The sequence below is a fragment of the Schistocerca serialis genome, chromosome 3 (genome assembly GCF_023864345.2).
Source record: "Schistocerca serialis cubense isolate TAMUIC-IGC-003099 chromosome 3, iqSchSeri2.2, whole genome shotgun sequence".
Taxonomy (NCBI): Eukaryota; Metazoa; Arthropoda; class Insecta; order Orthoptera; family Acrididae; genus Schistocerca; species Schistocerca serialis.
Window position 1 is genome coordinate 435,988,736 of NC_064640.1, and position 16,436 is coordinate 436,005,171.

The window sequence follows — 16,436 nt, forward strand, 5'->3', positions numbered from 1 at the left end:
GTCACAGGCTTTTCCTATCCCATCAGAGGCAGGGCCACCTGTAAAAGTCATACACCAACTTTGCAATCGTTTCTGCATAGTATTTTATGTGGGCATGAATATGAACCAACTGTTGACTCAAATGAATGGCCACTGACAAATAATGTACAAGAGCAGGGTAGGCCACCCATTGGCACAACATGCTCTATTTCCATGGGTGCTCCACACCTTAATCTACACTATCCAACCCGACATCCTCTACCCTACAATCTCCCTTTCCTCTGTTCTGTCACATCATCCCAATCCACTCCAACATGTCACCATCATCATGTGCTACATGAAATCACCGGTTCAGGCATTTGTGTTTTGCATTCCTATCCTGTGTACCTGCTGCCTCTCCCACTGTGTGTGTGTGTGTGTGTGTGTGTGTGTGTGTGTGTGTGTGTGTACACACACACACACACACACACACACACACACACACACACACACACTAGCCGAAAAAAGGATTTATCTGAAAACTAGCAAAGTTTTCATTCCTCTTCATGTACCTGTCAACAGTTCAACTATTCCACTATTCAATGAACTGTTTCACTCCTTTCACTTCTAAACTACAGTGAAACCCCGCTTTTACACTTTTCAAGGGACTTAAAAAAAATGGAGTAAAATGTGGGAAATAATGTTTTAAGCTGTAAAAGTTATGTATAGGATACCCCCTTGCATTTTTGACCTTATGTATGATATATGTAGATAACAGGCATCAAACAACTTGTCAGGGGCTTGTTTATTGTCTAATAAAGGTTTAATATCTAATAAAAATCACTAATGTAACTGGAACTGATAATTGTCTGGGAAGTAGGAATGTTCGACCCAGTTTCATACATCATAATCTACGTTTTCGAAAGCTTGTAGTTGCCATTCATTATTTAAATAATGAAATACTGCACTAGTTATGTATTTTTTTCATGCATAACACGACGCATTTTGAGAATTTTTTCTCATTGTCAAGTGCAACTATGTACATAAGTATAATGTGTGGTGTTTGAATATGTGTTATTCTGCATCTCTTGCATTGTAGTCATGTTATTTGAGTTTATCAGGTTCTGTGCCTCCTCAGTTATGTGGAAAACCACACACACACAAATTATCACTCACATTGTTCGTTTATGTAACATCACAAAAAATACATATGTAAATTCTGCACTTGACAACAAGAATAAATTCTCGAAACATGTTTTGCTCAGCATGAGAAAAGTACATAACCAGCACTGTGTTTAAACTAAAAAAATTTGAGCAACGCAAAGTGAATGACGATATCAACTAGTGCTCCAAGTGGCCAAACACCAAAACATGCTAAATATGGTTTGACAAAGGTTTCACGATGATCACAACAATCATGAAACTGCATTTGCACTGTACAGACAGTTTGAAAATGGTTGTGAGTGGTCATGATATCTTTGTTCGAACAAACCTAGTTATTCTTTATCAGCCACTCTGCCAAATATAGATTGGCAATGGCAGGAGATACAGCATGAATTGTTCCAACTTTTACACATTTACTGGTTCAAATCCACTGAGTAGAGTGCCATGGTGTCAAGAAACTTAACCACATAATATTTGTAAACACTACTGGATGGCCAGGGTCATTTTTTTCTCCACATACATTTTTTCATAATGTGTAAATCATGGGAAAATTATAAATATGTTGATGCAAAATCAGATGCAATTTAACATTGTGGACATAGGAAATTTGATGCAAATGATAAAAAAAATGTCGTAAATGGTGGAAAAACATTAATTCCAGGAATGTAAAAGTGGGGTTATAAAGAATATAAATACGTCAGAAGCTTCCATTATATATTCCAGGGGAAAAAATATCACTATTAAGGCAATTTTGAAGCTAGACCTACAAAAATTGGTATTTGGTTTCTCGGTCAGAAATAAAGAAATACATGTTTCAGTATTTTCGGAAACTCAACCACTAAGGGGGTAAAATAGCAGACGAAAGTTGTTTGAAAATAAATAATTACTAAATAATTACTAAAGATCTACTAAAGTATTTTTAAGGCTACACCTATGACAAGTAGAATTTGGCTTCTCGGTTAGAAACAAAAAATAATTACGTTTCAGTGTTTCTGGAAACTGAAGCCCTAAGGGAGTGCAACAGGAAATGAAAATTTTTAAGCAAATTTTTGTTATATTAAAAATGTTTTAAAGCTAAATTTATGAAAATTGGTATTTCACTTCCTGGTTCAATATAAAGAAATATTTTTTAGGGGATGAAAGTTGCTATGGAAATATCTCCACAAGAACACAAAAAGAATGATTAACCAATACTATGGTGTCCAGCTACCACAATCACTGTTTGGTCAGAAGTAAATTTGGAAAAGACTATGTTTATATGGCCTTAATTAATGTGAAAAGCTTAGAAGTTGTTGCAATTTGTGAACAACATAAAAATTCGATTAAATAAAAACAAAAAAAATTCTGCAGGCCATACAGCCTATACAAGTGAATCAGCAGACACTAAGCTAGTTTAATAATAATAATAATAGAGCAATAAGTGCAAATCAATTGTTTCACAAGCCATATACCTTTTTTTAATTAGTACATATATGTGATATGAATGGAACAGGAAGAAACCCTAATAACTGGTACAATGTGATACACCCTCTGCCATGCACCTCACGGTGGTTTGCAGAGTATAGATATAGATATAGATGTAGATGTATGTAGATGCCAGCACACCTCATACACAGCAAGATTTGACAGAGGGTGCTTAATTCGACAAAGGTTGATCGTGCAATCAAGAGCTATGCACATACCAATCTTGGTATAAACACAGTGAACTGAATTAGCAATCTTCAGCTGTAAATGTCACTTGAAGATGGCTGCTTGGTTGTCAGCCACTCCACTGAGGTAAAACGTCAATATCGTCTGGCTCCAATTCCAAAATCTCTTGGCACATCTAACTAATCTTTGAAGTTTCCCCGCAAGTTATGACAAGTGATCTTACTTTCTTTTCCACACAGTCTATGTCAATATGTAGCATCAACTCTCTGCACAGTATCTTGGTTTTTATTCTTATTCTTGTACTATTTGCTTCATATATTCCACAAACAGTCTTCAGTCTGGTATAACGATAACAATTTGACAGTCTGCTGCCTTGTCCACTCCATAACTCCTATCTCCTTCTTTCTGGAAAAACTTAATAAAGCAAGTGAAAACATAACACCTAACAGCTCTACACAGCAGATGGCACAACACAGTACATAAATGTATACTACTGCCGTGCAGCGGTGACATGTGGTAGCTGCTGGCTTGAAACATTGTTTCTTTTGATCTGTACTGCCACTGCTATGGATAACTGTTCCCGTATTTTGAAACATGTTTTCAAACAGTAGCTGTAAACATGTTTTGAAAACATCTTTCAAGTTCAGTGTGTACACGGCTGCAGAAGTGATGTGTTTCCACCACACAGTCACTCTTTCAACAAATATTTGCATTTTGAAGTATAGTTACTGAATACAAACAAAACAGATTAAGACAAACAATTAAATAACTCTCCCTTCTAGCAATTACCTTGATTTTAGTTCACTCTCTAAATTTTCACCATATCGCACAGGAATATTTCTTTCTTCTATAGCACTACACAGATTCAAGAACCTGTCTAGGTATTTATCCTGTAACAAAACCAATACACTCCTTAAATAAAAACTGTTAACTTCATGAAATTCATTGTCATCTTACTTTTTAAAGAAGGCAATATTCAGATATACATAATCAGTAATGTAGTCACTAACAGTAGAATGTCAGGCATTATCCTCCTAAAATAGTACTAATATCATTTCGGTGTTTTCACTAAAACATTCTCTGTGTGTATTATTATTCTATATTATACAAAAGAAACATTTTAGTTCTTATACACTTTCTTCTAACGAGTTCTGCACTACATTCAGAAATAAACATACTGATAATGTACTTAAAATGTTGCAGTAACTCAAGGAAATTGTTATAACCGCTCGTTGCACAGGTATGCATTTCTTCCACCACAGAGAAATAATTTCTACTTCTTTCAAAAACAGAGCTATTCACATGCCAAATACTTAGTGCAGGTTTCTGACATATAGTTACATATTTTTGAACAAATAATTACACAGTGGAAAAAAACCATCAATGATTTAGGTGATGAATTTGTATAATGCAATGTAATAGCTTAATGAAGAGTGATTATCGTTTATTTTCATAAAATACAGGTAACTTTGTTACATAAATGAAAATTGACTAGCTGCAGTTCATTAATAAATAATTTCTTATGTTTTGTTGGGAAAATAATGTAGGTAGTTGAACAAAAAGCACGATAGTATATTAAAGAAACAAATTTTCAATACTTCAGTGATTAATACTTTTGAAATTGAAGAAATTATGAATGAACTACAAAATAAAAGCTCACTTGGTTCTTGGTTGGTTAGTTGGTGGGGCTAAGGGACTAAGCGGCGAAGTCGCCAATCTCTTGTTCACAGGTAGCCCATCTGGAATTATCAGCTAGAAATGTGATCGAATTGTGATAGTATGTAAGACTGATAAAATCAAGAAACTAAAAGCAATATTCATGCCAGAAATATGAAACAATTGCAGGAAAGATAAATGTGGGTTGGGTTGATCTGCAGACCAGAAAGCAGACAAGCGTTCCCTAGGACTCAAATGTGGCTAGAGGCACCTACTCCATGCCCGATCCCTTCTGCAAGCCGATGTTGCAGTTAGAGAGTAACAGAATAAGTAATTCCTTCTACCTGGGTGGAGAGGAGACCCATGATTGTAAAAGTGAAAGGGCTAAATACATAACAAACACCAGTAGTGCCAACAACAGTAAAATAGGGTGAGGGAAGAAATCAAGTCATTAAGTGGGTAGATGCAACCTAATGTTCCCCAGGGCTTAGCATGCTGTGGGAGGTGTCTCTCCCATAACTGTTCCACCATCAGTCCAATACAGTCATCAATGGGAATAGAATCTTCTCTCTCTGAGAAAGCGCAAGGACTTGTTTAACTGTTCTTTCAACACTGACTAGTATCACAGATAACAAAACATTAAGGTCTTGCCTTCACTGAAATGTTATATGTGGGGCAGTCCTAAAAAAATTGAAAGAGAGTGCAGTAGAAAAAAAGGGGCTTACCACATTTACGAGCAATTAAAAGCAACCACATTTACGAGCAATTAAAAGCACAGTAAAAAGAAGTATGACCAGGGCAACTGACAAAGGAGGCATGGTTGAGGGCAACCCAGACCTAATGTGCAATGTGAGGCATCCCAACCATGTCGGCCCAGCCTTGAATGCTGTTTAAAACATCAGAGCTGAGAATAATATCACTTCCTTGGAGGACACAAAAAACCAGTCTAACTGCCCAAATGTCATCCACCAACATTACAGGCAAAAATCAGGAGTACTATGCTTGGCGTGGAGTGTCAGGAGGAGTGCGCATTCCCCCAGGATGAGAGAGACTGCCTGTTAAAGGCCCTCTACACGCAACATTTATTGTGCAATAATACTGTGTCAATATACTGTACAAAAGTGCAAGGCCAAGAATGGCACAATATTACTGCCCAGTATTTATGTCCGAGACATGTCAGTTAGAACTGTCTTCATAGGGAATACATTGGCACTTGAAGACGGGGAACTCTTAGGTATTGCGATTTAATTGCTTGCTTTGAAAACGAATGCAGAAATTATGTAGAATGGACGGAATAAGTCAGAAAAGCTTCCAGTAAACATTTCAATAGACTGGGGTATCACTCACTGCAGCACAGATTCGTAAACTACAACAACTAACTACAGATTAAACAAATGAAATGCATAATTTATTGTGTATATGTGCTGTTTTCTACACTCCTGGAAATGCAAAAAAGAACACATTGACACCGGTGTGTCAGACCCACCATACTTGCTCCGGACACTGCGAGAGGGCTGTACAAGCAATGATCACATGCACGGCACAGCGGACACACCAGGAACCGCGATGTTGGCCGTCGAATGGCGCTAGCTGCGCAGCATTTGTGCACCGCCGCCATCAGTGTCAGCCAGTTTGCCATGGCATACGGAGCTCCATCGCAGTCTTTAAAACTGGTAGCATGCCGCGACAGCGTGGACGTGAACCGTATGTGCAGTTGACGGACTTTGAGCGAGGGCGTATAGTGGGCATGCGGGAGGCCGGGTGGACGTACCGCCGAATTGCTCAACATGTGGGCGTGAGGTCTCCACAGTACATCGATGTTGTCGCCAGTGGTCGGCGGAAGGTGCACGTGCCCGTCGACCTGGGACCGGACCGCAGCGACGCACGGATGCATGCCAAGACCGTAGGATCCTACGCAGTGCCGTAGGGACCGCACCGCCACTTCCCAGCAAATTAGGGACACTGTTGCTCCTGGGGTATCGGCGAGGACCATTCGCAACCGTCTCCATGAAGCTGGGCTACGGTCCCGCACACCGTTAGGCTGTCTTCCGCTCACGCCCCAACATCGTGCAGCCTGCCTCCAGTGGTGTCGCGACAGGCGTGAATGGAGGGACGAATGCAGACGTGTCGTCTTCAGCGATGAGAGTCGCTTCTGCCTCGGTGCCAATGATGATCGTATGCGTGTTTGGCACCGTGCAGGTGAGCGCCACAATCAGGACTGCATACGACCGAGGCACACAGGGCCAACACCCGGCATCATGGTGTGGGGAGCGATCTCCTACACTGGCCGTACACCACTGGTGATCGTCGAGGGGACACTGAATAGTGCACGGTACATCCAAACCGTCATCGAACCCATCGTTCTACCATTCCTAGACCGGCAAGGGAACTTGCTGTTCCAACAGGACAATGCACGTCCGCATGTATCCCGTGCCACCCAACGTGCTCTAGAAGGTGTAAGTCAACTACCCTGGCCAGCAAGATCTCCGGATCTGTCCCCCACTGAGCATGTTTGGGACTGGATGAAGCGTCGTCTCACGCGGTCTGCATGTCCAGCACGAACGCTGGTCCAACTGAGGCGCCAGGTGGAAATGGCATGGCAAGCCGTTCCACAGGACTACATCCAGCATCTCTACGATCGTCTCCATGGGAGAATAGCAGCCTGCATTGCTGCGAAAGGTGGATATACACTGTACTAGTGCCGACATTGTGCATGCTCTGTTGCCTGTGTCTATGTGCCTGTGGTTCTGTCAGTGTGATCATGTGATGTATCTGACGCCAGGAATGTGTCAATAAAGTTTCCCCTTCCTGGGACAATGAATTCACGGTGTTCTTATTTCAATTTCCAGGATTGTATGTACAGAATTTCTCTACTGCAACAACTGTTGCAAATTAAATGCAACAATTATTTACTAAGCACTGACTGAAGGCTTACATAATCTTAGTCCTTGATGTGATAATCTTGGGGGGGGGGGGTTAATGTATGTTCAAACAAAATGTATGCTCACTGCACTACAGACCTGATCTTATTTGCCAATTATGAAAACTGCTACAAATAAAATAAACTCGGCGAAAAAAACACTTCATGCTCCCAGCAACTAATGTTGGTCATGACTGGCATGGACTGTAAAAGTACATACCGTTCTATCCTTGGTTTTAGAGCCGTCAGAGTAAATGATGGTAGACCACTGATACTCATGAACAACTGAAAGCTGAAAGGAAGAGATGCCAAAAGGTCATGGTGATGACTAACTTTAGGTCCTCGGAATAGATTACTGACATCCGTCTGAACCTACGTACAGAGCCCTCCAGATGCTCTCTCGGGGCTGGTACTCTTCTAACAGACATAGAAACCTCAAAGAGTTGGAGAATGGTCATCAGTGTAATGCATTTCTTAGAGAGCCACACAGATCACAGAATAAGACATTAGTTGTTGCATTTCTGGCATATGACAGGATACCCAATGCAGTCGCACTGAATTATCAAGAATCACGTTATGGATATCCTTTTCTATCCAACTAATTTAGAGGATCAGGTTATCTGTTGTGTGGTTGGAACTGAAGAGGAGTGGGTAGTCCTTGGACTCGCAGAGAATGGCACCTTCAGTCACTGACTGGTGATGGGTAGGTGGTCTGTAGATTTCCAGGCAGAGGGTTTCCTAAAAGGAGCACTGTCACATATAGATGCCAGAGGAGGATACTGCTGCTCTGGACAGGTGTAGGGAATTGAAGTCCCCGAAGAGGGTGCTGCAGGAACCACAACACAGCAAGGCCTATCTCCCATAAGGATTAATTTACTTGAGTGACTACCAGTGATCGACACTGAGGAAATGGAGGGAGTAATTAATCTAGGTACTGCAAATGATCTGGCCATAGTAGTGACAAAATTCAAATACCATTGGCACCGGATATAAACAATTGCACTTTTTCCTGGCTTCATTCTATGAGAGATGATCAGAGCTTAAAAGTTCCTGGATGTTACATTCCTCAACTAAAGTAGAACACTTTGGAGAATGGTGAGGTGTTCATCTCTGCAACTGATACAGAATGGTGGTTGCTCACATGGAGGGTTTTCATGAAGCAGCCTACCACAGTCTATACAGACTAGGTTGTTCATAAAACAGGAAGATGTGTCCAAAGCATTGGCATTTCAAGCACCCTATCAGGGGTGGGAAATATAGCTGCACATGTTGATGATGATCATGATGATGATGATGATGATGATGATGACTATGATGGTGGTGGTGGTGGTGGTGGTGGTGGTGGTGGTGGTGGTGGTAATAATAATAATAATAAGTGTTCAGAACATATGTTTTCTGATATAGCGAGTTGTGGGGAAAAGATTTTATGGAGAATGCACCAGCTAAGAATACTGGGAAACGAAGAAGATCTGGCTGGAAATGAGGATGTACATGGGTAATGAGTGCATACAGGGACAATGGTAGTCACCAGTCTTCTGAAGCTAGATATGTTATTCAGTTCTTCAATATAAGAATTGGGTTCCTGCCACTTAAAAGGGCCTCGAGAAAGTGGCTGCACAATTGAGTGGGACAGAAAGGATTTTGCTCTGACAGGAATGGGTGTTTCTGCCATGTTGTGCAGACAAGAGCGCTAAGGTTGAGCAGAAATATGAGGGACAGTGTATACGGACAAGACATAGGAGAAGACACAGGCTATGGAAATCTCTGCACCTGTCTACACACAGCCAGGATAGCTGTGCATATGATGGTGAAATATGATCAAAGAGTCATACGTCACAGATATATTGAATACAGGCATTCATAAGCAGTGCCAGGCACCATAAGCTTTCCTGAGAAAGACCCTGCAGGATAACATTGTTGTAATCAATGATTGGAAGTATAAGTGTTTATACAAGTTTCTTATTCAGATCAAGAGTGCAGAGCTTCTTATATTTTTGTAGGGCATGGAATGATGCTGAAGTCTTCTTGCAACCTGCAGTTACGTACTCAGTCCAATTTAGATATTAATCTATTATTACTCTTGGACTCTTTGCTGAGGGAGAGAACCTAATATATGTCCCATTTAGAGTTAAAGATAATTGGGATACCTGATTTTCAAGCTAATGGACTTAGAATTACCAGCCGGTCTTGATTTGGTTTTGGATGGTTGAGCTTTAACCTTATGTTCTGTACCCATTTTGATAGCGCACACAGGCCAGTACTGAGATTTTTGATGGCTATCTTCAGATTTATTGGTGTTGCACTTGGATAAAACTGCAGGTCATAGCATACATATGGTATTTGCAGTAGGACGAAACTGATGACACATCACTGACATATAATGAAAAGAGGATAGGAACCAATACCAAACCCTAGGGGACACCTGACACTACATGCCACCATTGTTACTTCTTGGTGTCAGATATAACGCATTGCTGATGAGATGTGAGGTATATGCAAAATCACTATTGCAAGTAACACACTTTAGATAGAAATTTTCATGGCTACAGTCATTTACTCCCATGTAGTAATCAAAGAGTCTCTATTTCATTTGCGGTTCAGATGTGGTTATAGGTAATGTGAAGCACCGGTTCAGTTCTTCAGCTGTGTCCCAGCTTGGGGGATCTCATTTGATGTAGATGATATTATTTAATTTAATACTCATGAGATTCCCTCAAATAATAAGTCAGGTCTTATACTAAATATTTAAAATATCCATAATGCAGAGTAATTTTACGGACTTCAAAGTGTGGCAAGCAATTGATGGAATCATATTTAACCAATAAAATGCACAAAGTTGAGTTAAAAGAAAGTGAGGTATATGGTTATTGTTGTGACTTGGTAAGACAGCCAAGTCACAATGAGAGGAAGCCGAAAGGCATGCGTTAAGCTCACGCAGATTGGCGTGAGGTCTGGAACAGTTAAAGGAATTAATAGTAACAAATAAAGTACGTAGTTGATGTAATACTTAACTTTAATCCACAATTGTAGAACATCTCTCTTGACGGTACATGTTATAACCACAATATAAAATAATATCAAATGCTATGGCGCCTTGCTAGGTCGTAGCAAATGACGTAGCTGTAGGCTATGCTAACTATCGTCTCGGCAAATGAGAGCGTAATTGTCAGTGAACTATTGCTATGAACGTCGGCTGTACAACTGGGGCGAGTGCTAGTAAGTCTCTCTAGACCTGCCGTGTGGCGGCGCTCGGTCTGCAATAACTGACAATGGCGACACGCGGGTCCGGCGTATACTAATGGACCGCGGCCGATTTAAAGGCTACCACCTAGCAAGTGTGGTGTCTGGCTGTGACACCACAGTTATGAGTGGATATGTAAGGCTCAATTGCCTAAGTGTTTGAGTGCATATATAGGAGAAAATTTAAAGTAGGATAAGCACAGTACAGAGATTTTTGAACAAGGTTCAATAACTTTAGCACTTCATTCTGCAGTAAGTCTTGGAGGTGAACAATGTCTTATGCTATAAGATCCAGGCACAACCCAACATTCAGAAATAAAAATCTTCAGTTTAGTAAACTGAACAATATTAATAATGACACACTCATTTATCATCATTTTTTAAATGTATGTTTAAAGAGGCCAGTTTTTTAATGCAGCTTCACAATACATCTTATCTGATATAAAATTTTGTTATAAATGATTTGCCACTATCCAAAAGCAATAATAATACTTACTATACAATAACGGATGGAAAATGACCTTCATTACTCTTCCCAATAGTTTACTTTGATAAGTCAAAGTTTTTGAATTTACTGCATAATGGTGTAAAATGTCTGACAAACAAAATAACTTCAAACACAAAATGAAAATGTTTCTTCTTGACAGTTACCCACCCTCCACAGAATACTGATTAAATTTTTAGATTATATATGCACTGCCTGACAAAAAAAAGTGAAGCACTCAAAAGGAATGGTCAGATGTCTATGTACATGTTAACATCATTGAAGGGTATGTAAATGATTAAGCACTGCAATTCTGTGTGACATGTAAAATATCCATCAGAGTGCATTTGTGATGTTTATGTTTAGTGTTATTAGCAGTCAAGTTGCGTGAACAATGTCATACATGTGAGACAGTGTTATCAGAACCCGACATAGTTTCACAGGAAACTCATTGTGGGTCTCCATTTGACCAGCTGGTCAAACTGTGCAATATACAGAGTTGTGGGACATTCAGATGTAAAAGCGTCCCGTGTTGGACTGTATGGCAATGTGGAGACAGACATTTGTCACCAAGGTTCCAGCTGACAGTGTCTGAGCACTACAGCGGAGGATCGCCATCTGAAAAAAAGTAATGGGCTCCATGCAGCGCCCCGCATCATCCTGCAACATCAGTCAGAGACTAGCAGCAGCTAGACTATTGAATTAGTTCCATATGCAGGATGCTGTTAACTTGGAATGAGTTAATGTTTCGTAGAAGCACAGCAGTGTTATTCCTGGCATTAGTGTGTGGGAAGGCACTGGTTATGACTAGGTCAAAGATGATAGTGACTGGGTGAACTCAGATGGCACAATGGTATGTCATGGAGATCCTGTGTCCTCATGTGTTACCTCTCACGTGACACTGCCATGGTGCCATTTTTCAACAGGACAATGATCGTCCACACACGGCAAGTGTGTCTAAGAATTGTCAGTGGGATGTTGAGGTACTCCCATGACCAGCAAGAGTCTCAGATCTGTCCCCAAAATGTGTGAGGAACCAGCTCAAACGTCAACTCCATCTCAGTTCCTGTATCCAGGATATCAAGGACCAGTTCAGTTACAGAAGATGAGGGCCAGAAGAGGATACAATGTCTGTGTGACATTCTCCACAGCTGGTGCATTCATCGAGGCCTAGGGCGTGCAACATCATAAGTGGGCTCATACTGCCAAGTTCTTTGTAAATTTGACTCAAGTTTGTTATCACTGAAATAGCATCACGTACCCTCTCAACCCGTGAGGTTTCCTTCCATTTCCTCCTCCACCTCTGGGTGATTCACTTTTTTTTTGACAGACAGAAAATTACACACACACACACACACACACACACACACACACACACACACACACACTACCACACTACTGCAGTAGAATCATTCCACTGCATTTTTCTACAAAACACAAGTGATGTACACAACACCACCTAACTAATATATTTAACATTATCTTTCGTAAACATTTAACTTGGTCATTCTTCGCTTTTCTTACATGAATCATCACGACTAAGAACATTATTTACACAATCTTTCAAAAATTTGCTCAATAATCTATAACATATACCAAAAAACTGATCTGAATATTACAGTTTCGTAGGTTTAGGAAATTATTGGGAACCATTTGCGTATATGAACAGGACACAACCCAAAGTTAGTGAAGTATAAGCAAAATAAATCTTGTAATAGTTTTGTAGTAAGATCAAAATGCCAACAGAAATTTACATCAGTGAAGATTACAAAATTATCTCTGCCTCACTTCCACCATAAATAAATATGTGAAGAGCCCTCTCTGCCAGGTCAGTCATTCCGCTTGAACACAGTACATATAGATCAATACGACCAGCGAATGAAGGAAAAAAAAAATTGCTGAATTATGTAAGTATGTTAGGCTGTGTGCACTACCATTGGTGTGGAAAGCAACGAAATAAATTCTGTGATATTTACTCACTAAATAAATTACTAGACCAAACTACAATGAGAAATATGCATGCAAGGGAACAAATGCTCTCAAACATTCATTGCCACATGATTATTTGCTCATTATGTATCTCATGTTCATCGCATTATTTGCTTACATGTACAACAAACTCCATGATCTCTTAACTATCAGACAAATACTATGAAGTATAGCTTTGGATGTACTCATTTACTTAATATGTAGCTACCTAAAAGTTAATTAATTTGTTTGTAATGAAAATTCACATCAAAGATAATGAAATCTATCATTAATATCAAATGCAGTATAACTGTGTGTTACCTGAGTATGAACCGAAGAAACAGCTTCTAAAACAACACTAAAGATGCCCTTATGGTTATCAACCCATTTAGTACCAGGTAGAAGCACGTCAGGTGGAATGTAGGAATATCTAGGTGGTGGATGTTCCACCATTACTGGAAGACAAAAATCCCCAACTTGGAGCCGGCCATCTGGGGACAATGGAAGCCACTAGAAGGGAACAAAACAGCAAAATAATTAGTGTTCTCCAAACACCACACCTAAAAGAAAATCACATGGCATTTAAAATATTTAATGTCGCATCTACATAGATTAGCTACTGATGTATTTTGGCTCAAATATAAACTGAGATGAATAAATATACTCACTGACCATAGAGTTCACACACTGAGCAGTATATAACATGCATAAATGGATTAAAGAAATTCCTGCTGTCCACATCTACTACTAGTGAAACTACTACCAAGGAAACGGGTATCCACCAATTCAACGCTGCCACTATAAAATGAATGTTCATCTTTAACCATTCCATTGTTAACAAGAGTTGTTTAGTTTGCATCTCCTACAATGGGATGGACTGATATAAATGGCATAAATGAAAGTTATGAGACATTAGTATGATGCTGATATGGTAATACTAAATACGCCTGTGCCAGACTGCAGTCCAACTGGTGTCAGTGCTTTTGTTGAGTGGAGTGGACGAGGGGAGAAAAAATGAAGGGCAGTGGATGGGAGGGCTGAGTAAGGGTGGCTGATGACTGAGAAGAAGAGGCAGCAAGTGCAGTGGATAGGAATGTGGCACTAATAAGCTTTTTCTGGTCACTGGCATGAGAGTTGTGAACAGCACACTGTGGAAGGGAGAGGATTAGGAGGGAGAGATTGGGCAGAGAGAGAGAGAGAGAGAGAGAGAGAGAGAGAGAGAGAGAGAGAGAGAGAGACTGTGGAGACGAGGGTGTGAGTGAAGGATGAGTGAAGTTACAATCATGTGGCAAGGATGAAGGTGGATGTCAGGCACAGGCTAGCCGAGATAAAGGCCAGGAAGATTACAGGTTTGAAGGATGTTATGCAAGGACAACTCTCGTCTATGTAACCTACACAAGCTGGTGCTGAGTGAAGGATCTAGTGGCATGGGCTGTGGAGCATCCATCAAAGTTGAGCATGTTGCGCTCAGCCTGCCACTGTATGCTCAACTCTGCTCTTGACCACAGTTTGTCAGTGGCCATTCATTTGGGTGGACAGATGGTTGGTGATTACGCCCATGTAGAACACTGTGCAGAAATTACAGTGGAACTGGTATAAAATATGATGGTTTCATAGGTGGTTCTCCCTCTGATATGATATGCCTGTGACAGGAATGGAGTAGGATACACTGGACAAGTCTTGCACCTGGGTCTTCCGTAGGGATATGACCATTGTGGCATAAGGTGTAGACTGGCTAGGCAGTGGAATACCACTTTGGGAGGAATGGGCATGATTATTGGTAGAATGTCCTTCATTTCCAGGCACAACAATAAGTAGTGGAATCCCTGGTCAAGCATATTATTAACTTGGTCCAGTTTGAGATGATAATGGATGATGAGGAACAGGGGGATGGGGGTGGAGGAGGGGGGGCAGAACACTCTTTGTAACTGATTCCTGGGGATGGTCAGAGGATTAGGGGGCACATGTGGATCTGGCACAGGAAATCTATTTACTACCCGAGTTTGGGAGTAATGCTTGTCTGTGAAGGGCTTAGTGCAACCTTCTGAGTACTGGGCAAGGTGGTGTTTGTCACTGCAGATTTGCCATCAATAAGAAGCCAGTCTATACAGAAGAAACTTTTTAGTGTGAGAGGGATGGCAGCTATCAAAATGCAGATACTGTTGATGGACATAGGTATGGATGAATGCACCTGAGAGATGGAGATCAATATCCATGAAGGTGGCACACTGGACTGAGGATGACCAGCTGAGATGGATGGGTGAGAACATATTGAGGCTGTGGAGAAATGAGGTCCAGATCATAAAGATATCATCAATAAATCTGAACCAGATATGGGCTTTGGGATTTTGGGTGGCTGGAAGGAGGAGGGGTTCCCTAATGGCTGACAAACAGGTGGGCATAGAAGGGTGCCATACAGGTTCCCATGTGGATTTGTTTGTCTTTCTTCCACTGAAATAGGAAGAATTGTGTGTATGGATGTGATTACAGGTATAAGGAATGAGGTGCTGGAACTGAAGTTGGGATGACATTGGGAGAGATAATGCTCAATAGTGGCAAGACCACAGGCATGGGGGTGGTTGGTGTGAACACAGGTGGCATCAGTAGCGATGAGTAAGGGGTAAGGGGTGTGGATGGTTGATAATTGATGAAGGAAGTGGTTCACGTTTTTGATAAGGGAAGACAGTCTGCAGGCAATTGGCTGGAGGTGCTGGTTACAAGTTTTGTTAAACCTAGTGCAAGTCTGGGCAATGTGGTAGAGGATGTTGGCTCACTTTGCAAAGACTTTACAAAGGAAGACACTGTGGTAATAGTGGTTGGGGTGGGCAACAGCACAGACTTGGATCCTAATTATTCAATTGCAAGTGAACTGGTAAAGATCGTTTCAGCAATGAGACATACTGGTGTTGGCTTGTATCAGTTCTGAGGTGCCATGACCAGCCTCATTTAAACTCTTCTGTTAGGAAAATTAATTTAGAGGTGGAATGGCTTCTTGGATCATGGGGTCTCATATCGCTGTGGTTCCTACTGACCCTATCAACAAAACAGAACTATATGAGATATAGTGAAGACAGATACAGGCGGGGCCAAAAAGGAAGAGGGACAGATAGCTCTAAAAATAAATGAGACATTGCTAACAAGTGCATGTAGTGTTGCAAACCTCTTAAACAAGTACTTCATTTCTGTTAGTGACAGCTTGGGGTTATGAGTAAACATTGCAATGGTGTAGCTGAGACTTGTTTTCACAAATAACTTCAGTAAAATGTAAATGACACTGACGTCTCCCAAAGAAGTAGCATCCATCTTAAAATCCTTAAAATCTAAGTATTCTAGTGGTTATGATAATATATCAACTAAGTTAATCAAAGAGTGCTCATACGAGTTGAGTTCCATCTT

General features: G+C 40.6%; 1 protein-coding gene across 1 annotated transcript in view; it reads right to left on the reverse strand.

Moving 5' to 3' along the window:
• Nucleotides 1-16,436, reverse strand: part of LOC126470323 (dedicator of cytokinesis protein 7) — a 283,560-nt gene that overhangs the window by 165,964 nt on the left and 101,160 nt on the right. The window contains exons 14-15 of the mRNA XM_050098105.1: nt 13,362-13,550; nt 3,562-3,662 (exon numbers count right to left, since the gene is read on the reverse strand). Of these exons, the coding sequence (XP_049954062.1) occupies nt 3,562-3,662; nt 13,362-13,550 (290 nt within the window). The remainder of the gene's footprint in view (nt 1-3,561; nt 3,663-13,361; nt 13,551-16,436) is intronic.